The sequence below is a fragment of the Cyprinodon tularosa genome, unplaced genomic scaffold (genome assembly GCF_016077235.1).
Source record: "Cyprinodon tularosa strain WSP-4 unplaced genomic scaffold, ASM1607723v1 ctg95, whole genome shotgun sequence".
NCBI classification, from domain to species: Eukaryota; Metazoa; Chordata; class Actinopteri; order Cyprinodontiformes; family Cyprinodontidae; genus Cyprinodon; species Cyprinodon tularosa.
The window spans coordinates 816097-842201 of NW_024039729.1; the positions used below are offsets into that span (position 1 = coordinate 816097).

The window sequence follows — 26105 nt, forward strand, 5'->3', positions numbered from 1 at the left end:
CCCCAGTTCACCTCAGGAAGAAGGAACAAACCTGCAACAACTATGTACTGAAATAGTTGTGATGTTATAAACACAGAAAACAGCTGATTAATCTGTGGGTTTAAGCAAAAAAAGAGCATTCATCTTCCAGTTTTCGCTGGATCTGAGAAGCATTTTGATCAGCAGAATTTTGATAAAAATAAAATTCAGAGGATAGCGTAAAAATAACAAAATAAAGAACTCAAAGGATCATCTCACAATTCCCGAAAACATTTTGGTATTTCCAGACCCATAGTAAAATATAATGTGGGCTCATAAGATAAAATTTGAAACCTTTTGGGAAATGTAACATCTTGCAACTGTTAAAAAAACCAACATGAAATATGGCTCTGGAGAAGAGCTTTATTGATTTGGAGCATACTTTTAAAAAGTTAGGGGCTAGATGATATGGTAATTCGGCCTGCCATACAGGTGCCACACTTCCTCAACACAGAATCACAGAGCGAAAAACCGAGAGGAAGAAAAGAGTAACTTTCATGAAGCTGTGGTGAAGAAGAGGCGCAGCTGACTTTGCAGTACGAGGTGAGCTTGCTGTTATACTGGATTTTAATCTTACTTTATCAAAGTTCGAGCCTTTTGGGGTTTCGTTTTGATAGAAAACTGGTTCAAAGAGCGCACATAAAGGTAGCTGTATGTCTCCTTCTGCGTCTTTCATCTGTTGAGGAACAAACTGTAATCGTTGACTTAGGGCAGGCGCTGGAGTTATTTTCTAAAAAGTAAATTTTCTGTCAGGTCTCTTTAAATAAAACGCTGCAATTTGAGACTTATATAGAAACAAACGAACTATAATAAAGGGATTATCCAGCATTAACTTTTTAATTGGAAGAGTTCTCTGTCGCCTTTGTCGTTTGATTTTTGTAAACTAAATTATCGGGACGGGTTCGGGGATGTGTCAGACTGAGCGATGACGCTGCGGGGTCGATCACGGAACAATATCAATATCGACAGGTGAGGCAGTCATCCAAACTGTTTACAATAGGATAAACTCTACATTTGAGATGGAAGATGAAGGGCATACAACATGGCATACGGAAGTTCGGGATGACAACATGGACGGGGTGCAGAACCTAAAAGACAAAAAAAAAAAAAAAGACCTGTCATAAAGACACTGGCTGCAGGGTGATGATGTTTGAATCCGTGTCAGTCAACTGACAAGCGACCACATCCGCTGTTGCATAAACAGAGAATCAGATGCACAAGCTGAAATGATTGGCAGTTTACTTTAGGTGATCATGATCGAGATTTAATTGATAATTTATAGGTGTCTGGACCTGCCGTTTCTGTCATCTATTATTGCTGTAATTTGATGGCTGAGTCACTCAGAATAAGAGGTTCTAGTTTAAACTAAACCATGTATTGTTGTTCAGCTTCTGTCATCTGAAGGGACAGCTCAGGATTTCTGTTAGAGGTAAGGTAAGGTATAAGGTATTTTAGCTAAAGAAATTCTCAGAGTATAGAAAAGTTGCATCAAAATACAATTTAATCAAATTGAAATGAGATTTATGCAAAAATGTGAATTTAAGCATATTGCAATCTGAAAAACTCACACTAAGAGAAAAGACAATTAGGAGAAATGTATTGATACAAGACTTAGGCAGGAAACATAGCGCTTAATTTTGATAGATATGCATGAACAGGAGCAAAGAATAGGGCTGTTTCCCCCCTGGCCTGAAACTGGTGGTGGAGTGGAGATAGATGAAGTTGGTCAGTCTGTAGACTGCTGGTTAGCGGGACGGTCTGCTGAGCTTCATGGGGAGATCCAGTGGATTGCGTGAGCTGATACTAGAGCTTCACTCAGGGACCCGGAAGATGGAAGTCCAGTTGGATAACACAGGTTGAGAGAACTTGTCCATGATGAGCAAGCATGAAGCGACAGTGGAGAGGAAAAACTCCCTGTTGGGAAGAAACCTCTGGCAGAACCAGGCTCAACATGGCGGTCTGCCAAATTATTTATTTTTTATTAAAAAAATACCTTTGCGACCTCTAAATTATATTATATATACTATGTAGCACCATGGTCGTGGCACAATATTCAAAACTCTCTGCAATTACGGACTCTTATTCCACTACAGCATTTTAAATCACTATTGAAAACCGCTTGCACAGAGAATTGTAACTGGTATTCTAGAGTCTAGTTTATGAATGATTTTATTATGTTGTCCTGTTTTCTTATGTCTTACTGTACTGCTGCCTCTTGGCCAGGTCTCCCTCGAAAAAGAGATTTTCTCTCAAGGGACTTCCTGGTAATATAAAGGTTAAATAAAAATAAATAAATACATAAATGTAATAGGTAATGTTGTTATTTATAATAACATAATTATATTGTTTAATTAGTATTAAAATTCTGATACACAGACTCGAGCAAATATTTTTGATGCAAAATTTTGTAACTGTTTTATGCAAACTTGTTTATTGTGCTGTCTTTGCAATTTATTGTTGTAAAATGAGCTGGTTAGTTGGTCATGTTATCAGCTCTGGTACCTTACAGACATTTGGCTGCTTTATTTTTTAAAAGTGATACCTTGAATAATACATGAGTGGTGCTTCTTTATTTTATGTTTAATGACTTTAGTTGATTTTCAGCATCGGTATTTCTTCAAAAACTCAAATTAGTTGTATGTGTAGGGGAGGTAAAAATTACTTACCCTATTTCAGCCAGCTGGCAGGCAGTGCATGGTTAGAGGCACACTGATTATCTAGCATTTCATTAGGACCTCAAACGGTTGGTATGGAATTACATAAAACTTCTATCGGTTTAAAGTCATATCAGAACTAGATACTAGTAGCTGGTACATGCCTAGTTATCACTTCTAGTGTCCCACCAGCATTAAATTAGTTTCCTTAGTGTTCTCATTTGGTCTCAGTCCAGATTAGTTGCTCCTAAGGTTAACTGTAAAACCATATGAGGACCTAAGACCAGAGTGGATGCCAGAGGAAATTTGTAAAAAGATCATGCTGGTTAATGTGAAAACAAGTACTTAAAACATTAATCAATGAGATAATTATCATTAGGAAGCTGATCACCATGTCCATGGAAAAAGTGATACTACGTGGCAAGTTAAGTTTATTTATGAAGCACATTTCAAAAGCAAGACAATTCAAAGAGCCTTAGATGGGACAAATTAAATAAAAAGCACATTGCAATGGCATAAAGGTAACACAAATAAATAACAAGCATAAAAGGAATAATGAACATTAGAATATTATATTAACAAAGAGCTAAAATGGTTGATGGAAAATAAAAAGGGAAGTTGCACTCCAAACTTAAATAAATCAAACCTCATGCAAAAAAAAAAAAAATGTAAATCTTAATTTAAAATTTAGGATTTTAGAGCTTCTTCAGTGTTCTTGGACTTTATCGCAGATTAGTGGAGCATAAGAACTAAAAGCTGTTGCTGCATGTTTGGTTCTGGTTCTGGGTATGCTTAGCAGACTTTAGTCAGAAGACCTGAGAGGTCTGGATAGTTGATCCAAACACAGCAAGTCTTTAATGTATTTTGGTGCGGGGCCATTCAATGATTTATGGACTAGCAGAAGTAATTCAAAGTCTGTTCTTTGAGATACAGAGAAGAGCTGGTCAAGGACGACCCAGTTTTCCTGGTGCTCTAATAAAATAAAGGGATCCAACAGTGTAGAATGCTGCCCTAGGTCCAATAGTACTACCTGGTTCTTCCAGGTTCCAGCAATGATTGACCTGTAATAAATGCGCATTAACATTTATGCGTTGAAATCAGATTTATTTTTAAACGGAAAAGAAAAGCAGCATGTTAAACAAAAATAGAACAGTTTTAACTATTTTCTTTTTTTTTTTTGGCACACTGAGATATTCTTATGTTGGATAAGTTCCATTCTCATTATGTGTTTCCTGGACAAATATCATAGTTCCTATGAAAAAAACCCCCAAAACATTGCACAAATCATCAGATTCTGGTAAGAGCGTCTAACAGGAACCTAACGACTTACATAATCATAATGTTCATTGAAATATTCGTTACATTTGCATATGAATCCCTTAAAATTAATTGAGTTTGCAGTTAGTTTAAGATTATACTTCCGCTTCGTTTCTGGCTGCAAATTGTATAAACAAGAAGAGTTAGAGCAGTGAGATGTATGCTGCTTATAATCATAATTTTACAAAATATTTTCTAATCTATCCCTTTAGGTTTGACCACACCCTGTATTTTAGTTACTTGTTCATTTTTAGCTGAAGTAAAAGTTTAAAACCCATAGAAATGCAGGTATTTTCATTTTCTATGTAGAATTATACAACCTTTAGGCTTAGAGTCAGAGTTTTAGAGCTGCTATGTGTCAACTGTGGTAACAGTGTACAGGGATTTCTGCTCATAATTTAAGCATACACAAATAGTTTGGATTAAAACCTAAAATGTTACAGATTACTGTACGCTGCTTTGTGCAAAAGGAGCCGTGAACTTAACAGATGGGACAAATCGAAACGGCACAGAAAGCAGTCAATCACTACTGCCCTCAGTCACACAGTGTGCTTATTATTGATTAACTCTGAAAAATCCAATGACATCACTGCCAACAACAGGAGGGAGTGGAGTTGCTTTTCATCACGCTTTCTTCCTGGTGTACCACTCTTCTTTTGATTTGATGTGTTTTGGTTCTTTTTATTTTCCAGTCTCATGGGGGGGGTGGGGGTGTTCTGAATACCATTCCGGGCTGAATGTGGAGCAATGCAAGCCTGGGTTTAGAATAGCAACATGTTAAAACTTGCACTGCCTTTGTAGTGAAGGCACACGCCTTCGCTGCTGAAACTGTAAACTAAAAGCAATGTGAAAAACAATAAACAGGAGCGGTGCTGATTAATTTGTTATGTGTAAAATTTTAAAAATGCTTATGCAAACCAACTTGGGAATTCCAAGCTAGCTTATAGCATTGGGAAACAATTTAATTTTAATCTCTGATTAGAAGGTATAGGTTAATTCCAGCAGCAAATGAACCATGCAAGTTGTGCTGCTCTTCATACAGGCTGATTTTTTTGACTGTGTATTGTTTTCTCATCCAAACACAACTTTGTTTTTAAACGCATGTGAAATATTATCCGCCTGCTTTTCTGTGTGATGTTTTCATTCAGGGATTTTTTTTGTGAAGGTTTCACTCTGATTCATCAAAAAGCCCTCAGTCCCGCCCTGCTGACGCAGCACTCTTTTATTGTTGAGTGAAGCTGCAGGTGTTTTATATGCAGTTAATAATATGTTTTATGTGTGAGCTTTAAGATAGTTTTGCTTGGCTTTGATGGTGTTGGTGGAATTGGCATCTTGAGGCCTGTTATATAAAATCGAAGATAAGATATAAAGTCATGATTTTCCAGCTACCCTAATTAAGCCACAAACCGGTCGAATAAAAGCAGTAACACATTAGCTAGCACTAGATGGTTTATTCTCTACAGCTAGTCCGCTCCAGACCAGCTTACTCTCTCCTGGTGCCGTATCTGCTCAGTCAGTAGCACACAGATCAGAAAAAAAATTGTTTCGTCTGTGATATTATTACCCCATCTGCATAATCTGGTATTTTTTTCTAAACCTACATAAAAAATAATAAAAATATGAACTTTTATACAGCCAATTTCTTAATAATTTTAACATTATTATTAGGGATGCACGATATAATTGGCCCCCTATCGGTATCGGCCTTAAAACTGGATATCGGACATCGGCCACCCCACCGATATTTAACCCGATATTTGATCAGCTTCTGAGTTTCTAAAGTCTAAAAAAAAATAAAAATACTACTTCTTCTTTCTCCTCAAAAACTTCTTTTTTACAGACTTAAAAACTTCTAAAGATGAGGGAAAAAATATTGATACATTAAAATATCACAATATCTTCATGTGCTGATATATTGCCATTTAAAAACACCATATCAATCTCTTTTACTAATGAAATATTGCTATATGTCATCGTTATGCTATGAAATCCCCCGAAAATTCACAAAATTTTGCCATATTTTTATATGTTGATATTTTGACGCGGTATCGATCTATTTTACTAACAAAATCTCACAAGAATTTGCAAAATATCACGAGAGTTTAACAGAAAGATGAAATTTCACGAGATTTTGAAAGTAAAATAGATCGATACCGCGTTTTTAAAAATCTATTTGAGATCAGCATATGAAAATATATTTGAGTATATTATTTTTCAAAGTGTCAGAAATGGATAACAAAACTGCTATTTTCAGTGACTACTTATTTTTGTCCAGCTTTAACATCAGTATCGATATCGGTTATCGGCTACATGAGTTTTAAAATATCGGCATATCGGATATCGGCCAAAATCCCAATATCGTGCATCCCTAATTATTATGGTAGCCTATACCATCCATCAATTTTCTAGCACGCTTATCCCAAGTGGGGTCGCGAGGGGTGCAGGTGCCTATCTCCAGTAGTCACGCTCACACTCACACCTAAGGGTGTCCTGTGGAGAAGCCAATTAACCTAACAGGTACGTTTTTGGACTGTGGGCGGAAGCTGGAGTACCCGGAGAGAACCCACACATGCTCAGGGAGAACATGCAAACTCTATGCAGAAAGACCCTGGGCTGGGAATTGAACCCAGAAATCTGTTTTTCTACTTTATAGAGAGACTTTTTTATGTACTTGGTAATGGTTTTCATATAAAGAGGAAATTACTTGAAATATTCAGTGGTTTAATACTGCCATATTGGCGTAAATGGGCAGAGAATTTTCTTTTCTTTTTTGTATTTTCTTAAAATATTTTAATAATTTAAAATGCCATCAGAGGGGTACAATTCAAACAAACCCTGAATATTTGCTTTGGATGACAATGACTGAAGCCACACAGGCACAAATTAACAGAAATTGGGGAAAATGCAGTCTTAATGCTAAGACACATTACATTTCAGCATCAGTTTAAAAAAGGAATAATTTTTTGTATAACAGGAATGAGGGTCGTTAAAAGTATCCACACCCTGAAAAATATTGATACTTAAACTCTGTTTCCTGATATGATATTAATTTAATTATTAATATTACGTTGTAGGTAAGGCTGTTGGCAGCAGCACACTTTATTGTTTCCTGGAACAACCAAGAGAATCTTTCAATGAGGCAACAAAATAAACAAAAACGTCCTTCTAAAAATGTTCCAAGCATAGAAGAAATGTCATGGAGTGCTCCAATTTCTTTAGATCTCATATGACCTGCTTCACTGACTTTGAAAGCAGCCCAGGATCCTTAAGAAACTTAAATAAGCCAGCAACGTCCTTATAGGGGCTGAAGCAAAACTCTGAGACACAATGCAAAGGCATAGCTGTATCTTAATCAATAAAAACTTCAACAAATGTCCGTAACAAAACCACTTTTCCAACTCGTTCTTCGGTATACCTCACTTCCGCTTTCTCCTTCAGTAACCAAGCGGCGCTAGAGTCATATCAATGCCGGCGTCTTTTTAATAGCTACCTAATCTGGGTTCCCTTGAAATGATTACATTGACCATCGTTAATAATGTTTTGGTCTACAAAAAATACTAGAAAATGTCAATATTGTGTTATCTCCACTTTGAAATATTGTCAATCTTTTTGTTATATTTTGATCATTTATATTGCTTGTATTTGCATGCTCATTTAACTTTATGCCTTTAATTACTTGCCATTTTTTATCCACATAGTATGAAAGGTGGAAAAAAGTATTGAATATTTTCCTGGATATCACGTCGACTTTGGAATTTTAATATTGTTACAACCCTAGCAGGGATAATAGCAGTGCAGAAAATCTGTTTTTCCAGCAGTTACAAAAGCAACATCATCAGTGGAAGCTATTTGTTGTGTGTGATTCTAAATGGCATTGTGTATTAACTACTATAAAGATTCTAGGCAATTGCTCAAACTGTCTGAATGATAAAGGCCACCTCAATAAGTATGTGTAACTGTCTGTGAAAGGTTCCTCTGGCACTCATCACCATGGCTCCTTTCCTGAGGATCGCCTTTAACTCATTTGATATGGGCATATTGCCACCTTCAACTGACCAGCCCTTCTGTGCAATCAAGTTGAAGGAAGCTTTGACTACAGGTAAGATAACCTTTGCATTGTTTGTTTTTTTTCTTACACAAAGTGCCTTTTCTTTTAGGTTTTCTTATTTCCTGTATTTAACAAGACTGAATCTTACATTGTTTCCATTGCACTTGTTTCCCTCCCCCGCTTAGAACGAGGTAAAACATTGGTTCAGAGAAAGCCTACCATGTACCCGGCTTGGAAAGCCAGCTTTGATGCACATATCTACGAGGGCCGTGTGCTCGAGATATTGCTTATGAAGACAGCGGAGGAGCCACTTGCAGAGGTCACTGTCGGTGTCTCTGTTCTGGCTGAGCGCTGCAAGAAAGCCAACGGGCGTGCCGAATTCTGGGTAGGACATAAAAGCTCCCCATCCCTCCTTTGGAGAAACGTGTTAGGGATTGTTAATCTATTTACCTGTTTTATTGCTTTGTGTTCAGGTGGATCTCCATCCTTCAGGGAAGGTGATGATGGCAGTGCAATATTTTTTAGAGGATGTGGATACAGGTGAAGAGAATTGAATAAGAAGTTACAGTACCTTACAAAGTGTTCACATGCCTTCAACCTTTTACGTTTGGCATGTCAAAGACACAAACTTGAACGTATTCTGCTTAGATTTTATGTGATGGACTAACAACTTACTCCATGAAGGGAAATAGTTAATCTGAAACATGTAAAAATTCAGTGCAACTCATTAAAATAAAACAGCCTACCTATCTGTAATGTAATCTCTGTGATTACAGATGTTTGAAGGATTTGTCATTGTGCATAAAGACCATGGAACAGAACAGACAGGTCAGGGATATAGTTCTAGAAATTACATTTTCTAGTTTTTTACGATAAAAATACACTAATTTATAACATAACCAAAACATATGAAGACATGGCCTCGTATCTAAACCAACAGGCCAGATAGGAGGCCAGAGGCCCATTGGGTAGCTCAGATGGAAGCATCTCTTCCCAGGACAGAACTAATAGAACAGTTAAAAACTCCACAAATCTGTCCTAATGAAAAAATGCAATTTATCACTTGTAGGAGACACCATAAACGAGTGCTTTGGTCAGATGACTAAACCAAACATATAACAACATACAAAGCGGATAAACAGCATTTCAAATAATCCTGGACATTCTTTCTCCATGGAAAAGCATAGTGGTAGCAGGGTTATGTTGCATGGGTGCTTATCCCCAGCAGGGAAATGGATGCAGATCAGAGGTGATTAGAAAATGGATGAAGCTAAATACAGGCCAAACCTGTTAGAGCCTGCAAAAGACTGGAGACTGGGACAGAGGCCCATTTCTCAGCAGGACCACAACCCAAAAGACACAGCAAGACATAGAAATTGAGATCAAAGACTGTTTTCAGATGCTCTACCTTTAATTTGAGTTTCAACTATTTTGCATTGATCAATGCGTATTCTTTATTGAGCAAAGGAAGCAGTGATTCTACAAAATGTTTGTCTGTTTGCTGCATACTTTAGCATGAGCTACAGTGTAATGCTCTATAAGACTGTCTGTTTGTTCTCTGTCTCTCTTGTATGGGTAACACTTGTACAATGACTGAATGGCGTTTTTCTGTGTGTTAAAGAAAGTAAGCATGCTGTCAAGGAGGAAGAGGCTCCTACACTGAACCGTAGACGAGGGGCCATTAAGCAAGCGAAGATCCACTTCATAAAGAACCATGAGTTCATCGCTACGTTCTTCAGACAGCCCACTTTCTGCTCCGTGTGCAGAGAATTTGTGTGGTAAGTCCAGTTAACATGTCAGTATTTAAAAAAAAACAAAAAACAGCTTAGACTCGGATGAACTGAAACATCACTGATGGTAATTACGAAGCAATTATGTGGGGGACATACTGAAATGAAGTATTACATGCATGTTTTTTTGTTGGAAAGCATTTTGGACAAATAGGTTCTTAATAAGCCTATCTATTTCTGGCTTTTACACTTGTTGAATAATTTAAAACTTATTTTGTGTATCAAACATACAACGAAGTCCAAAAATCTAAATTACACAAATGGATTTTGTGTCTAGCAACCCTTTAGTTTCTCATAAATTGTTCCACATCCAGTCTCCATTTATTACTCAGTGATTTTAAAGTGTTTTTATGCAGGAAATGATTTTACTTAGAAGTCCATTTCCCTTGATATAGAAACTAACTCATGAGCTAAATTGATGTTGAAATTGGGATCATTGAATCCTTACTTCTCTAAGAAATCATGGAAATGGATCCATTTCAATCTTGTTTTCTTCCACAGGGGACTCAACAAACAAGGCTACAAATGCAGACGTAAGTTTACGGTAATATTACCATTTTAGAAAGAGACAAAATATCCATGCCGGTGGCTATAACTGAAATGGGATCTTTTAATGGTAAATTTTGTTATGTGTACCTGATCCCAGATGAAACATTTTCTCTATCATTTTGGACACCTAAAAAAGTAAAATTCTCTGTAAAATTGTTTTCTTTTTACAGAATGCAATGCAGCAATCCATAAGAAGTGCATCGACAAGATCATTGGCAGATGCACTGGTACTGCAGCTAACAGTCGGGATACCGTGGTATGTGACATGCTTTTTCTACAGCAAGTGTTCTCCATTTGCTGTATTCTCCAGCTCCATGTGGTCTTTCTTTTCATTTTTTTTATCTTCTGTTTAATCATGATGCTTGTTTTGGTCTTAATGCACCAGGAGGTCTATTAGGACCAATTAAGATCTTTCAATCAGCACTAATGATCTGAGAGCTCTTTATCTAATGCGGGACCATTTGGTACATCTTTATATGCATTACGAGAGAGCTGACACAAAATGCTCAAAATACAGGATACATTTAAAGTATAAAAATAAACTGCAATCTATCAGTTTGATTTGGTTGGATCCAATTCTTTTTAGGTATTTTTGTGAACATGTACTTTAATAAAAAAAAAAAACACCTAAGGTTTGTAAGAGTGCAACTTAAAAGTCTCAAATTCAAATTTCATCATGCAGTGTATATATATGCGTTTAAGATTATATTAACAGAGGTGTTCAGATTATTACATCCCTGGATCGGATTTTCATCTTGATTACATAGAGTTTAGGTTTAGGCCAGTTTGTAAGCTGTTCAAACACAGTAAAGCTATGTTCACTAGAACGTATATTGAACAAATTCCAAAAAAACTTTTAAAAAACAATCTACTGTTTAAGATGTTTCGCTTCCCATCCAGGAAGCTTTTTCAATTCAAAATGTCAGGAATAGCTTGAAATCGAGGTTGTATACAGTAGCCCAACAATGGCATTTGAAACTCGACGCTATTCCTGACATTTTGAAATGAAAAAGCTTCCTGGATGGGAGGTGAAATGTCTTTAAACTCGGAAACCAAGTCCAGTGGATTGTTTTTTATTTTTTTGGAACGACTATGACCTGGATGACTGAGAACCTTCACCAGTATATTGAACAAACAGATGGGGGTTAGAGGATAGCTCCCCAAATCACCCCTTCCTGTGGAAACCTCCCTAGGGACTTCTAACATACTTTTGGTCCTTAATTTAAAATTTCCTTTCCTCTGGGAAAATGACGTTAGACTTCTTAGCAAGAGTTCAGACCTTTGTCTCGTTAATTCTCGATTGGATATCTCTCGTCCATTGGTGTTGTAACCCAAGGAATGTGATTCAAGTTCTGACTCAATTAATTTGATTCAGTTTATTTATAGCACCAAGTCACAACACATGTCAACTCAAGGTCTTTTATGTAGACATTTCAATCAGATCATACAGTCAGACTGGTTAAATGTTTTTATAAAAAAAAAACAACAACTTATAAATAGTAATCAAGTAATTCACTCTGCAACCCTTCACACCAAGCATGCGTGCTTTGAAAGTAGAGAGGAAAAACTCTCTTTTAACGAGAAGAAACCTTTCCCAGAATGGGGCTCTGTGTGAGCGGCCTTCTGCTGAGGCTCACTGGGGTGACAGAAGCAGACATATGAAAAGAACAAAGAAGCACTAATCAATAAATGTTTTCTATAAAGAAAAGGTAACAGTAAACTAGCTCCATAGGTGGCCCTGTCTAAAAAGGGCCAGTTTCTATGTCAAAACAGATGCACATCCAGTTAGTCACAGTAAAAGCTGAGCCCATAGCTATGTCTTGAATAGAAAAACATACCCAACTCTTTTATCTTTAATTGGAGGTGTTGATTGCAGCAGCCTAGCTTTTATTTCCCAGAAGATGTAACAGCCAAATAGAACCAGATCAGACAAAGCTACTATGAGAAGAAAAAGCAGACAGAACATGAAGTCAGAATTTAAACTAACAAATACTGCAGAATTGGAAAATAGATACTGAATGAAGCAGAAGGAGGAAAAGTGCTCCCTATATCTTTCAGCAGCATAAGCCTATAGCAGCGTCACTACAGAAAAACCTAAGGATAACCGGAGTCACTGCAACTATAAGCTTTGTCAAAAAGAAAAGTGTTAAGCTTAAAATTAAACAGGGTGTCTGCCTCACAGACTAACAGGGGTAGTTGTTTGCACAGGAGATTAGCCTGATAACTAAAATATTTGCCACTCATTCTACCTGTATAAATTCTAGGAACCAGTAGAAAAACTGCAGATTGAGAGTGAAGGGCTCCATTTGGGACATATGGAACTATCAAAGCTTTGTTATTTAGGGCTTTATATCTCAGAAGGAGGATTTTCAATTCTATTTTCGATTTAACAGGAAATCAGTAAAGGGAAGCTAAAATAGAACAAGTATAATCTCCTTTTTTTAGTTTTCTGCAGAAGTCTTGCTGCAGCATTTTGGATCAGCTGAAGGCTTTTAACCACTTTTTTGGGACTTCCTGAAAGCAAAGAATTAAAATAGTCCAGCCTTGAAGTAACTAATCCATGAACTAGTTTCTGAGCTTCACCCCTGAATGTGATACCTCTGATTTTTGCATTATATATTTCAGAGATGAATGAAAAAAAAATTGCAAACGTGTTTAATATAGGATCTAAATTTCCTGATCCAAAAATTAACCAAGAATTTTTACATTATTATCTGAGACCAGCTTAATCCTGTTCCAGATGAAGCGACTGACTAATTAGCTTCTTTTTTAAGAATCGGGTCGAAAGACATTAACCTCTGTTTTGTCTTAATTCAAAAGCAAAAAATTAATTGAAAGGATTTATGGACAAACATAGCTGAGTATCATCAGCTCATGATTCTAATTATTCTACTAACTTTGAGCATATATATATATAGTGAAGAAAATTGGCTCTGGCACTGAACCCTGTGGTACCCCACAAGTCACCATAGAGTATGAGGAAATATTACATTAACACAAACAAACTGTAATCTGTCAGACAAATAAGATTTAAACCAGCCTAGCACTGTTCTCTTAATTCCTACTGAATGTTCAAGCCTTCCTAAAAGATTATTGTGATTTACTGTATCAAATGCAGCTCTGTGTTCTAACAGGACAAGTATAGATACAAGTCCATTATCTGAGCCAATGAGAATATTATTGGTGACTTTCACCATGCTGTTTCCTTGCTATGATGAACGCTAAAACTTTACTGAAACTCTTCAAAAGGATTATTACCATTACAGTGTAATGACACTCATTTGTTTAACAGCTTTCTGCAAGAATTTTGGAAAATAAAGCAAGATTAGATATAATACAGATTAGATATAGTACATATCAAATAAGATTTTCCATCTGGTGTGTACATTCTATCGGAATAAACACAATTCTGCAAGTGGGCTTGTGTAGCCTGAGATAGCCATAGGCTATTCAGCAATTCAGCAATTTCATGAGTCTGACTGGAAGAGAGTTACCTTTGCAAAAAAAACACATCCATTTTGGGGGAAATATAATATAAAATAGATCAATCGCAAGATTCCTGGTTTGGAATCTCACATCGGGAATAAACAATCAAAAAAACATTTTAAAAAACAGAATACTTTACCCATGATGGGATTTCAGAAGGACAGAAAATGAACAAGGTAAAAATAATGATCCTCTTTGAGCCTCACATAATGCAATATATTGAGAGGTAGTGCAGGAAACCGCAGCTTGTTCCTCTCCCCTCTTTAAAAAAAACAAAAACTTTACTTTGCTTTGTGAGAATCACCTCTTAATACCTCACCAGTACCAGCACCAGTAACACGTGGGAAACAAAAATGGAAGTGAAAGAAATCTGTAGAGATTGGGATCTGCTCACCTTGTGTAGCAGGAGCCTGTCTATTTGAACTGCAGTCAGTGTGACATGGAAAAAAAATTAATTGGAGATTAAAGAATCAGACTCAACCAAAACAAGTTGTGCTTAAGATGGCTAATATTACTAGTAAATCAGTTGTATCTAAAATGGAGATGAAAATCAGAAGGCATACTTTATTAAATAGCTTAGTTGAAACTGGATCAAATATACAAGTTGAACGTTTAGATGAAGATAACTTTGCCAACTCTGAAGTCTGTTTAGAAAACTGGATCAAAACAGTCCAAACACATTTCAGCTTTTAAAGATACCTCCAATGCTGCTTCACCTTCCTGAGATGAACCAGGCACAGTCTAGACTTGAATCTTGCAGAAACTCTTAAATGAGCTTAGATTCACAATCCTAAATGCTGCAGTTATCCCAGCTGGCATGCACCTTTTTAAATCACAGGTTTTCCTTCCACTTCAATTAAAATGGTATGTCTAAACCCTCTGTAAACATCCGGCTACTTTGGCTATGATCTTTAGTGGTTGACCCTTCTTCTGATGATCTTTAGTGGCATTTCTGAATGTCTTCACTGACTGTCTGTTAGATAGCCTGCAGTTCAACTGTCTTCTTCATGGTCCAAAAAACACTGTCTTTGTGATAATTTCAGTATTTCTGTGCTCATAGAGGATAAGATTATTACAACTCATTAGAGAAATCCTTGTTTAACCAACAGTTCCAAAAGGAGCGGTTTAAGATCGACATGCCCCACCGTTTCAAGATCAACAACTACATGAGCCCCACTTTCTGCGACCACTGTGGGAGCCTGCTTTGGGGTCTGGTCAAACAGGGCCTGAAGTGTGAAGGTAAAGCACTGATCTGATTCAGCTGATAGTAGTATGTTAGTGTGCTGTTGTGTTTAAAATGCCTCCTTTGATTTTGCTTTCAGACTGTGCCATGAATGTTCATCATAAGTGTCAGGACAAAGTGGCCAACCTCTGTGGGATCAATCAGAAGCTGTTAGCTGAAGCATTAACACAAGTCAGTCAGGTGAGTTGGTTCTAAATCAGCTATTGGTTCTTCTTATTTGACGGTGATCACATCAAAATCAACACATGATAAATAATACTCACCTAAATAAATTGGTTCTGGAAAGGTCAGTATTTGATTAGTTATAATTACCTATATGTTCATCCTTTTAATTTAAAAAGCACAAAGTAAATAATTATAATAAAAATCTAATCAGAACCTTTTTTAGGAATAGTAATATTTTTCAAATCAAATTAAAAAGAAAGCCTTTTTGATATATTGGTTTTGACTCCTCAAAGCAAGAACAAAATGTTCTCATGAAGCTGTGTCAACCTACTCTGGTTGCTCTTCTTTCACTCAGTGTTCTTTCACACAAAACCCGGTTTGTTGATTTTAAATATAAGTTTGTAGTTTCTTGTTTGTTGTGCAGTCCACGCTTCCTCCCTTTTATGTCTCTTTCACACACAGAGAAAACACACTTTTAGCTCATTTTCTACTTTGCTGGAAAGTGATGTGTGAAAAGGGCCACAATGTGATCCTCCACTTTTCAGGTTTTCTTTGGGCTCTGACCTAATTAGTTGAAATTTGACCAATTAGTCTACATTTCTGAGAACTTTGGATACATGAATCAGAAAAAAACTGTTACAAATCTGAAGGAAATACAATCCCATCCCTGTTTGTACACCTAAGGTATCAATTTCTCAACCTTTCCTTGAACTCATTATATGTGTTAATGCTGGTTAATGCATTTATAGACCAGATATGTTTAGGAATTTTATGTTTTTTCTATTATTTACAGAGCTTCACATAGTGTTTTAAAAAGACTTTAAAATCAGGCATTAGTCCAGTTTTGTTCACCCTCTATTCAAAGGTTCCCGTTATGTTTGAGTAACATTATAGTACTTTAAAAATTAAACATTCAGTTAATCTTCCTCTTAGTCTGGATGTTTCACATCTGCATTTTTAACCTTTTTTTTTCTAAAGTTGTCTTCTTTTTAATCCCATAATTTCTTCAGAAATCCACCCGTCGCTCAGATCCTAACCTGCCTGGTCTCGCTGATATTGGAATATATGATGAAGTGAACAAACAACCTGTCCTTGAGAACAATGGTCAGTAATCAGACTTCTGCCATTTTTATTTATATTTTTCATACTGCTCCAGAAAATGTGGAACTTTGAAGCAGTTATTGCGACACTTGTCACCTGATGCATCTTATTATTTGTTCATGTATTAGATGGATCTCCTTACGGCAGACTGTGGGAGGGACCTACCCAAAGACCACAGTCTCGTATCACCCACTTGACTCGTGTCAATGTTGACAACTTTGTCTTCCACAAGGTTTTAGGAAAAGGCAGCTTTGGCAAGGTACCCTCCGATCTTCATTCATCAATTTCCCAATGTGTAGTTGAGAAATGTGGAATAACAGATTGAAGACTCTTACATATGCAGCCATTTATTTGTTTCTCTTTTAGGTCCTCCTTGCCGAACTGAAGGGCCGTGGAGAGTACTTTGCTATAAAGGCTTTGAAGAAGGATGTGGTTCTGATGGATGATGATGTCGAGTGCACTATGGTGGAGAAAAGGGTCCTAGCTTTAGCTTGGGAAAACCCCTTCCTCACCCACGTTTACTGCACCTTCCAGACTAAAGTACTCCTTCTCCTCAAGTTAAAACCATTTGCAATGCTTTACTCTGCATGCTCTTTGTACTAAATTTGAGTCTTACCCTTAGGAGCATCTGTTCTTTGTGATGGAGTATCTGAATGGAGGCGATCTGATGTTTCACATTCAGGAAAAAGGGCGCTTTGATCTTTACAGAGCTACGTGAGTGACACCAGCCATCATTTCTGAATGTTACTCTCATAAACAGTCATATTTCGAACCAGTAAGTTCGTTAGTGGGCTTCTCATTGTGAAGAAAAGAACATACTTCCTTCTTGTCATCATATTGGTCTTTTCTTGCACATGGTGATCTGCAGATTGGCTCATGTCCATTAGCTTCTTTCATTAGCAGACGGGCCCTGCAACGAGCGAAAAAAAAAAATCTCTTTAACGCCTGTGTACCGATGTGTGTTCGTGGGGAGGTATCAGTTACTGCCACCCACCTCTCATTGCACTACGGGAATCCCTCCAGAAAAACAAAAGGCAAGCTGGTGGAATGAAAGCGTGAAGAAGCCCAACATTTGGCAAGAAATTCTCCTAAACAAAACTTTTAATGTGTAGCAAGCGTGTTCATACAAAATAGTTGATGATATGAAGTGAAATGGTAATGATATATACCGGCTCAGATTTTATTAAGAAAACCTATTACTTGAATAGTTGATAAAAGAGTGTTTGGAAGACAAAAAGAAGGCAGCAGAGGAGTCAGAGATTATATGCTGGCAGCGGGGTGTCATGCTTTGGGCTGTCTTTGCTTCAGAAGGGACAGAAGCCAGTCAGAGCTGATGGGATGATGGAAGGAGACATATATGGAAAATGCAAAAGGCTTAATACTGCTGCAGAGGGTCACCTCCCATCTGGGTGGTGAAGCTGTCTACACAGCCAAAGCATTTTTGTACATTAAATTTGTTCGGTCAAAATCCAGACTATTAATAATTAGGAATCTGTGGCATGAATTAAAGATTTATGCTCTAAATCAGATCTGAATAAGCTTTTTATGATTTTGCAAAGAAGAAGGGATTAAAAAATACCTAACAGTATCTAGATGTTTAAAGCTAGTAGAAACATATGAAAGAATCTGTAATTTCTATATAATCTGGTTATATAAAGTATTAAATCTTCGAGACTGAAGACATACTTTTGTCACAATTAACTTATTTTTTTTATTTTTTATTTGAAAGCTTTATGACCATTTTCTTTCACTTTAACATATGACATAAAGACTGTAGCTTATTTTAAAATGTTTACTCTCGGGATTTAAAAGTGGTTAAAAACAACCCAAAACTGTACAATTTTTTTTTTGTTATAGTAGCTAAAAGTTCTGTATAAAATGTATGTTTTACAATGTTATCATGTTTTTATTTTCTGAATTCGAAGTAGTATAGTATTTCAATTCTATTTTATATAAAATCCCAACCAGGGACAGGAGTTGAACATTAGCTTTAGTTCTAAACTATATATGCAGCACATCAGTGACTTGCTTTGCTTTGTCGCCATGTTTGTTTGCATTGTTCCAGTCAAATACACATGAAATTAAATAAAACTTAGCACATACATAAAAGGAATCTTTTTGGCTCCAATGTGACAAAATTTAAAAAGACATAAAGTAATGTTATCACTTTTGCAAGGCGCTATAAAAAACAAGAGGTTTATAATACGGTGTGTAAAGAGTGAAGGTTTCGGCACAGCTGGTGGCAACATTGTTTCATCATCTGCTTCCTGTTAGCCAGGATAACAGCTGCAACTTTCTAACAACTACAGCATGCAATCACTGGTTTCCCCTTACTGCAGCTTTGTTAGTTAACCTAGTAGTTGTGTCTTTGACATGTGTAACACGGTACTTAGTAAACATGGAAACCGAATCCTGTGCTGGCAATTGTTTAATCCTCCTGCATTGAGCAGGATATTTTATCCCTCCTGAAACTCGCCCCTTTTGCCATGCTGCCTTTTGTATTGTTTTAACAATGCAGTAACTCTTTAGTTTTACTTTACCCTGTAGAATGTGTTTGCTTGCATATTCTGCCATTAGAGTTTCTACAATCTACTTCAAGTTAGACGTTCTTGACTTTATCCCTAAAAAGGCTCGCTCTTGTCTCTGACACCGTATACATCCTGTTTTCGGTGGTCCGAGGAGCCCAACTAAAACAGAACCATTGCTTCACACAACTTCTGTGTATGTTTTCCTGTTTCTACACAGCTTCCTGTACAAAAGACTAATTGCATGACACATGCAGTCAAGTTTGAGGATATTGGGCATGATTTTGGTACATAGAACCTTTCGGTTTCTTTATTATTATCTTTTGTGTGGCTGTACTAGCCGACTCAGTCAACAGAGAGCTGTATGGTTATCCATCGTATCTGCTTATGCAACACTTTTCCTTTAGAAGGTTTCAAATGACCTTTTTTACCCACACCAAACCTGTTCTCTCCACAAGTACTTTTGAAGCTGTGAAAAAGTCTTTTTAACACTGAAGCTAAATACACAAGCTGGACTGTTTTACGGTTCATTTTCCTCAGCTTTGTTAAGCAAGACTAGGTATAAGCTGACATGTTATTTGGTTCCTATCAGTGGAACCTGCTAAATGAGCAGGAGTTGGATCGGTCTGCCGATCGCTCTCGCTGCTGAATTGTTTCACCTGTCTGATGGAAGGAGAAGCAGGTCAGGGATAGGCTAATCTTTCAGCTCACACAAGCTCTTGGGTTTCCCATTATGAGAGCGTTAGTCACTTGTATTCTACACCAAACAAATGTCCTCCTGAATTATTCAGGTCTGAGCTGAAATGAGTGTGGTGTTCAGCTGTCAGCTCCCTGCTTAGGCGGCGGCACAGAGCTGCAATTTTCCATCAGAAGCGAGTGACTGATTCCTGGCTGTCTCTGCTCTCTTTCTCCCTCAGGTTTTACTCTGCTGAGATCTTATGCGGCCTTCAGTTCTTGCATTCTAAAGGGATCATCTACAGGTCAGAAATAAGTCCTAATTAACAAGAGAGACAATATTAAAACTGCTTCACACATGGTCTGCTTTTTTTTTTTTTTTTTATCAACCTCAAGCTGCTGGTATGTTTTTCACAGAAGCTGCTTGGTTAGGTAATCCCACACATTTCTTAGCTCAGAAAGTTTAAAACCATTGTGTGGTAAAGCAGTCACGAACAACGGCTGTTAATAAAACTGCACGTCCAATAGCGATGGGAGGAGAACCCTTATTAAACACCATTATGCAACTGTTTTAACATAAAGGATTTGTGAAGCTACAGAATAAATACAAATGTGTTCCGGTGAACTGGGTTCTTACAGTTCTTCAGCTGCAGAGTGATGTATTTCACGTTTTTCTTCCTGTGATTGTTAGAAATGATGAGAAGAGAAAATTAATTTTAGTTTCTCTGATGATATGAATAGTACATAAGATCCACTAAAAAGGGGGCTTTTAATCCAGAAATGTTATGTAAAGGGGACTGCTGACTGGGTGTCAAGGAAAACTGTTAGAAAACACAACATCATCAGATGCTTGTTGCTTTTCATTTCATAGAAAGGACAGAATTCAAGTTATTTGAGAGCCATTATGTTGTTCTAGGGATCCATGTCATCTGCAGAAAAGCTGAAGTCACTATAAACCCCTCAGCAATACCAAGGAACAAGTATTTAGTGCATATTCTGTTCTTCAGTTGGACCAACTTTTTGAAATGTTTGAGTCTGTTTTAAACTCCTTATTGAAATTTTTCGGGTTTTAGTCTTCCATTGGGTTTTTATGAGCTGTAAGCCATCATCAACAAAAATGCACAGAAATACTTTAACCACATTACCTCTGCAGTATATTTAATCTATATAATTAAAAATGTCTATTTCTGAACAAAGTTATTAAAATATATTACCTTAATTATTCTATTCTGATTTATTGAAATGCACCTGGAGTCACACATAAAAAAAACATTATTGGTTTTTAATGGTCTGTGATTATCTTTACACAAAATAGTTTAATAGTCTTGTTTAATTCTAATATTCTTTGTTTGATCATTTTCAGAGATCTTAAATTAGATAATGTGATGCTGGATCATGAGGGCCACATAAAGATAGCTGACTTTGGCATGTGTAAGGAGAACGTGTTTGGGGAGAATCGGGCCACGACTTTCTGTGGTACTCCTGACTACATTGCTCCTGAGGTAAAGTTTTCACTCACACCCTCTTTTTTTTTTTTTTGTTAGAAACACAATCATGTTTTATCCACAAGTAAAACATCTCACTGAAAGCTCTCTATTTCAATGCAGATCCTGCTGGGGCAGAAGTACTCCTTCTCAGTCGACTGGTGGTCATTTGGGGTGTTGCTGTACGAGATGCTGATCGGTCAGTCACCTTTCCACGGCGACGATGAGGATGAGTTGTTTGAGTCCATCCGCATGGACACTCCCCACTATCCTCGTTGGATCAACAAGGAAGCCAAAGATTTGCTTGAACGGGTTCGTACCACAGGGTTCATTTCAACTAAACTCCAGAAGCAGACAACCAATTATCGTAAATAAGCTTTAACTGATTATTCAACAACCTCAAATTGCATTTAATGCACTAATATATCATACATTGATTTTTTTGTTTTTACTCCTAAAACAAATCCTATATAATACTATTGTATCTTGATAAAATTAACAGCTTATACTAAATAAGTACTGCTTATCAGAAATCAGGGAAATTGTAATAGTGGCTCATTTCAGGAAGTCAGACTTTCATATTGATTCATTAGACAGAATAAAATGTTTCAACTAATCATTTCCAATGATTTTGGTTGATGAAGGCTTACTTTGTAGATACCAGATCTGCTTGAGGTTCTTCCATTTCTTATGACGTCATCATTCAGCAACGCTGCTCGGACAAACTGTATTGCACCCTTTTCTTAAGAGTCAGATTACTTCTGAAGTCTCAACATATTATTACCCACATTTGCTTTTATTTTACATTTCATTGACAATCTACAGTAGCTAAAAGTAGAAAACAATCATTCTCAGTCTTGTAGTGAAGCACCGCCTTCTAACACAGAATGAGCTGTGCCATTTAACAAGGTGACACAAAAAGTCTAACCTTATTTTTTTGAAACATCTTAGAAATGACTGTTGTAGAGATTTTAGATAACAACATTTATTCTACTTGTAAAAAATGAACGGTTGTTGTTCAGAAGAAGTTAAAAAGTAGTGTAGCTTAATAACTAAAACATGTTTAACCTTTTAGCTACTGAGCAAAGCTAGCCACAGCGCTACCCAGCTTTCCCCCTTTATATCATGGTCTTGCAGTTACTTTTCTCCCCATAAATGCATTTTATCAGTTTTGTTATCGATGAGGTAAAACTTCATCGGTCTTTAGATACGCCGAAACTACAGATACCCCCGACTTGGCACACAGACGATGCATTGTTATTATCCTTGTCCGGGCAACTAAAATGTTTCACGTCACACGGCAATGCTCAACCACTCACATAGTGTCACTGGCATGCACAGTCCCCGAGCAGATCTGACCACCTGATCTGGTACCTACAACGGCTTAAGTTTAGTGGAAATTTTTTTTGGGAGGATAGGGTGAAGCAGCAGCATGGAAAACTGTGGCTTTGAGACGCATATCAAGCAAAATCTGTTAAAAAATTTGTTGATGAGAACTAAAGCTAGAGTAAGCACATCTAGACCCACGTTTGTATTGATCCCACACATTGGCTACTAATGTCAAAGTCCTCTTGTCAAGTCACTCCAGAACCTGAGGGAACCTCACAACCATCTTGCTTGTGTTCAGGAGAAAAAGACTGGACAGTTGCCCAGGGGTCAGAAGCCCTCTTTGTCGGTGAAATTAAGTGTGCATTTTATTTGTAGACCCAGGTCCCTAACATGCAGGGGTGTGGGAAAAAATTGATTTGGCGACAGCTTTACTAAAGCTACAAACTCTACTAAAGCTCCACTCGGCCAGCTTAGTCTTTCCATCACTGTTTTTTTTATTTTTTTTTTTTCTGGGTTGGATTTTTATGTTGCTGCTCAGGAGGTGGTGTGAGGAGAGTCAAGTAGAGCTGAAATATGATGTGAACAGATTGCTGATCACAGATAGCCCATGTGATGGTGAAAAGAGGGTTTAAATAGAGGAGGTGCAGGAAAAAAACAAACTGAAAAGATGCTACATATATAAAAGGGACAGTGGGGGGTCAGGGGGTAGGGGTTCGTCCGGCGAGTTGCTGGTTTGAACCCCTGCTGCATCCATCTCTGTCCTTGTGTGCTTGGGCTTAACCCACCTTCCCTGCTGACAGTCCGCCTAGGGCAGCTCTTCCTACAATACCTCGCCTCTATTAGTAGCTGTGAATGAGTGCCTTGGGGTCGTGGGACCTGATATAAAGTCTTGAAATATTTCACTCTCTGTGTAATGGGTACGTATATGTTTTGTTTCTGAATTTGATGTATAGTGTACTTTATCACCGTACTCAGTACCTATAAATAAGGCACATGGAAGTGTTAAAGACTTTGTTTACAAAATGAAATGAACATAGTTGATTTTGAGGTTTTAGCTACAAGTTTTACTCCTTCCAGCCAGTAAGTGGTGCTCTCATGCTCGCCAGCTCTTGTTCTAACTTTCAATTGTACTGATTACCAGCTATTTGCAGGTCTGCCATTGTTAACACTAACCTTGGTTAGTATTAAAAAAACATTTGACTTACCTGTCCAGGAGGACAGCGATAACCTCTGCATGGCTTCTGAGCCCCTTTGCTTCCTTAAGTCGGCACCAATGCGCAAAAACTAAAACAATGTTCACACTATCACAGAGCCACTATTCCTGTTGGTTTAGAATCCTTTGGTGTAAATATATATAGATATTTTGGACCTACCAGAATGCATAAAAAAATATTTTATTTTTATTTCTTTGCCGTAAAATTCATACTTTCCTTTGGTACCACCCTAGACATTCTATAGATGTATTATTTTTGAAAAAGAATTATTTTGGTTAAAAAGTTGCAGCTATAACCTTTAAACATTATCATGCTTTACACTTAGAAATCAATATTTTGAGACTAATTGATGATAAACCTGTAAATTCATGATACTTTGGTTTCACTGAGTTAACACACAAGGGCTGACAACTTCAAAAATAAATGGTGAACTGACTTTGCCTTAAAACAGGAAGGACGTTTTTATACCCACTCCTGGTAAAATAATCCAACATTTTAATGACAGTTACTTTTGACAAAAATTTAGTTAGCTTTTCAGTTCTAAAATTTTTTTATCTGTCTTTTTGCTAGAGTAATAAATATATAACACTTTTGGTTTCCACTTCATAGCCTTTTTGTTTTGCAACAGGAAATGTTAGCAAATTAGTTGTTTCTTGTAAGGGAGGATAGTTAGTAGGCAGCGTGGAGCAACACGTAGGGGAGGGGCAGCAGTGTTATTGAATGGCTTTCTGAAATCTTAATAAAAACCACTTTAAGCCACATTAAGGGTGTCACACAATTTTAGGTATTTCTAACTCTTTTTTTTTTTTTTTACTTTGGTGCATCTTCTTACAATAATCCGTATTTACCCAAAGCCCTGAGAAATAACAACTGGGGTGCAGACATAACAAAGCATGTCCTAATTTAACCTTTATAACTTGTTTTCCTCTTTGCAGTTGTTTGAGAGAGATCCGTCGCACAGGCTAGGGGTTGTTGGAAACCTGCGCTCACACTCCTTCTTTAAGACCATTGACTGGCAGTCCTTGGAGAGGAGAGAGGTTGACCCACCCTTCAAACCCAAAGTGGTATGCTCCATCCTTTTTTTTTGGCTAGGATCCTGCTCTGTTATGTGATAGTGTCCAAATTATTTTCATCTTTTCTGAAATTGGTTTTCCTCTCATTTGCAGAAAGCACCAAACGACTGCAGCAACTTCGATCGTGAGTTCCTCAATGAGAAGGCGCGGCTCTCTTACAGCGATAAGAATTTCATAGACTCCATGGACCAGTCTGCATTCGCTGGCTTCTCCTTCATAAATCCCAAGATGGAGCACCTTCTAGAGAAGTGATAGTTTTCTATCATCAGACTCAGGAGTTTCTCCTGTTGTTTTGGGATCTTTTTTTTCCCAACTTACAGACAAATAAAGTCTTCCTCAAATTAATCAGTATTTATGTAACTTTTATTTGAGGTGCAAACTATTCCCTATTGGTACATATAGAAACAAAATGCCTGTACTGTATATACTGATGTCATCGTCTTTTTGTGCATGCTTATTATTGGTTATGGCTGTGAAAGCCTTTATGAATAATAATAATATGGTGGGAGGCTGAAAATCCTATCCTTTCACTTCATGTAACATCAGTGCTACTATCTTCAGCCTTTGTGTTTCCTTCTTCACCTCCAACTGGGTGTAAATGGAGATAGTGAATAATAGAAGGAGGAAACGGCTCATTGTGTAAACAGTACTGTGTATTTCAGTTGTAGATTAATCATGTAAATCAGGTGAGTGCATGTGAATGGCTCAGAACAACAGCATTTCAAACTGTAGATAAATAAGGATATTATCTCTGAAACCTCTGAGTTGTTGCTTTTGACTTGACCGCTTTAAAGTACAATAAGATTCAGCTTAGGTCGTGTTCTTGACCGAAGATGAAAAGATTAAATTTAAACACCACCGGCTGCCCATTGCTGTATCGAATGCTGCTATATGTAGAGGCTGGGGAAGTATTTGATACAGAGAGATTGATAATAATGTTATCTGAATGTAGCTATGCAGTCAAGTCTAGCTAAATTGCTGTGTAAAAATGTTTTAGATGTATATTTCTGTAACGTGCATTGGTTCGGTAATGATGTATTTTCCTTTTTTTTTTTACCATCTCCATATTAACATCCGATTTTTAAAAAACAGTCAGCTCCTGAGATTGCTGCTTTTTTGTATGTAACAATAAAGCTATTAGAGGTGTAGCTATACACATTCTATGGGTGAATTCTTATTAAAATGATCACATTAGTTTTGAGTTTGTACATGGGGAACAAATGTTTTCAACACTTTTATTTCAAGGTTAAATATATGTATTTTGTTAGATATTTTATGTAAAAGACCATCAGAGAATGAAGCATAAATACGAAATAAAACTAAAGAAACTTATGGTTACCATATGTTTTTCCTTTTTTTTTATTGAAGTCTGAAAATTAGGGTTTGTATTTGTGATCAGTATGTAAAATCTAACAAGTCAGTAAATGGCAATCA

At 37.0% G+C, this 26105-nt stretch overlaps 1 protein-coding gene across 1 annotated transcript; it reads left to right on the forward strand.

Annotated features, from left to right (window-relative positions):
* Positions 1-444: 444 nt before the first annotated feature.
* prkcda (protein kinase C, delta a) lies at positions 445-26010 on the forward strand. The gene is made up of 18 exons (XM_038275237.1): positions 445-561; positions 7959-8088; positions 8223-8422; positions 8511-8577; positions 9659-9815; positions 10329-10360; positions 10547-10632; positions 14972-15101; positions 15185-15285; positions 16281-16374; positions 16500-16630; positions 16738-16911; positions 16994-17085; positions 19814-19876; positions 20935-21073; positions 21179-21367; positions 24534-24662; positions 24765-26010. Exons 2-18 carry the CDS (start codon positions 7980-7982, stop codon positions 24921-24923), a joined length of 2052 nt encoding a protein of 683 aa, XP_038131165.1. The 5' UTR covers positions 445-561; positions 7959-7979; the 3' UTR covers positions 24924-26010.
* The last annotated feature ends 95 nt before the right edge of the window (positions 26011-26105 follow it).

Excerpts from the sequence above, each read along its gene's own strand:
- prkcda (XM_038275237.1), top strand. The coding sequence starts at position 7,980 with ATGGCTCCTTTCCTGAGGATCGCCTTTAACTCATTTGATATGGGCATA. Across the intron at positions 16,631-16,737 it reads GAAAAGGCAGCTTTGGCAAG|GTCCTCCTTGCCGAACTGAA; the intron begins GTACCCTCCGAT and ends TTTCTCTTTTAG. Across the intron at positions 17,086-19,813 it reads TTTGATCTTTACAGAGCTAC|GTTTTACTCTGCTGAGATCT; the intron begins GTGAGTGACACC and ends TTTCTCCCTCAG.